Genomic DNA, 1,758 nt, shown 5'->3' on the forward strand with positions numbered 1-1,758 from the left:
CCCACCAAATCTCTGAAAATTACCATTATCATTTTAAATTGTGTTTCACTCTCTGGTTTTTTAGAATCAGAAGGCCTAGGAACTGAGGGAGCCTCCATTAAAATAGGAACACCACGAGGAAGAACATTATAATCACTGAACAAACGACATCCTTCTAAAGGACAAGACACACTTCTTCACATACTCTATATGTTTTTGGTTCAACGAGAAACTCAAAGGAGTCAGTTATACTATATTCAGTTTCCAAATGCTGTACCATCAGGAGGAAATTTTATTCACTGAGAACCTCCCAGGAGCTATAAGAGTAACTATTAAGAGCTAAAGTGCAAACTCACAGATCCATTTCATTTCCTTCTTTTGAAATGAAAAGAACAGCAACAAATATTTAAATAGTTCCAGGTACTGTTCTAAGTGCTTTCCAAAGAAACTGAGGCACAGAGGAAATTAATTAAATATGCCAACATTAACTCAACTAGTAAGGGGGAGGGGCCAGGAATTACATCGGCAATCTGGCTTTTCAAAAGCACATTTTCAAATCAATTTCTTAGAGACTTTCTTTATGATTGGTAAAATTTTATGAAAAAGAAATCTGTTTGTTCTAACATTACCCTAAGAATATAATTTTTAATCTCAAATCATAAAACACGTGGCACAGCACGCTATACACCAAGTTGTATATAATAATAAATCAAGCCAAGAAAACTAAACACTCTGTTTAATTAATTCTACAGAGGGTGCCAAAAAAATGCACCCATATTTTAAGAGATGTTACCTGTGTAATACTTTGTGACACTGAATTGAAGATACTTTTACTGGTCAAGTGTGTGCACATCCAATTTACCTGCAATTTGTACACTTTTGGAGAATTGAAGATACTTTTACTGGTCAAGTGTGTGCACATCCGATTTACCTGCAATTTGTACACTTTTGGAGAATGATTACTTTCACTTCCAACAAGATCTCTCAAAAGTTGTATCCATGGTTTGGCACCCCCTGTATATGAAAAATGTCTATTTTCCAGGAACAGAGACAGCAACATATATATGAAACTTTCTTTGTAAATTATATTTAGTTAATTATTACTATATATGTGTTTCTCTCTTACAACGTGAAAAGAACATTTTCAAATACATGGAGGGGCCATGAATAAGCACTTTTATAAAGCACTATCAGGGAGTAACTGCTATTTAAGAACATGATGAACAAATAAGTAAAAAGAAGGGCTAGAATAAAATGCAACAAATAAAAGATGAATTTAAATAGCAGATCAACATGGAAATTATGTTAACTGCATATAGAATACTGTCTCTGACTTACCTGCCAGGTAGAGGGCAAATGATATAAATCTGTGATAGCGGATGAGGAACTGAAGTTGTTCTTCTCTTTGAACAAATGTAGCAAAATAATCAGCGACAGTTTCTCCATAGAAAAAGTAGTTTACACACAGTAGAAAGTACCTACAATTTAAAAACAGTTAGCTTTTTATTATATTTGAAACTTTCTTCCTCTTAAACAACAGAATTATCCTCTCCATTTTGACGACACAAAGATCAAAACTAGGAAGACTAACGCAAGATATATTCCACCAAGATGCCATTTTCCTGTTTTAAACTTAATTCTAAACTCATTGATCAACAAGAATCTACGGAATACAGTTCACGCCTTTATTTAGCTCAAAATCTAATGCCAAAGACAGATAATTAAGAAACAATGCAGAAAATAGCCACACACGTACAACCTACACACACACACACACAC

At 33.9% G+C, this 1,758-nt stretch overlaps 1 protein-coding gene across 1 annotated transcript in view; it reads right to left on the reverse strand.

Moving 5' to 3' along the window:
• Positions 1 to 1,758, reverse strand: part of CDS1 (CDP-diacylglycerol synthase 1) — a 55,669-nt gene that overhangs the window by 26,842 nt on the left and 27,069 nt on the right. Inside the window, exon 5 of the mRNA XM_012805329.2 lies at positions 1,318 to 1,457. Within this exon, the coding sequence (XP_012660783.1) occupies positions 1,318 to 1,457 (140 nt within the window). The remainder of the gene's footprint in view (positions 1 to 1,317; positions 1,458 to 1,758) is intronic.

Source organism: Otolemur garnettii, unplaced genomic scaffold (genome assembly GCF_000181295.1).
Source record: "Otolemur garnettii isolate 467f Iridium unplaced genomic scaffold, OtoGar3 scaffold00039, whole genome shotgun sequence".
NCBI lineage: Eukaryota > Metazoa > Chordata > Mammalia > Primates > Galagidae > Otolemur > Otolemur garnettii.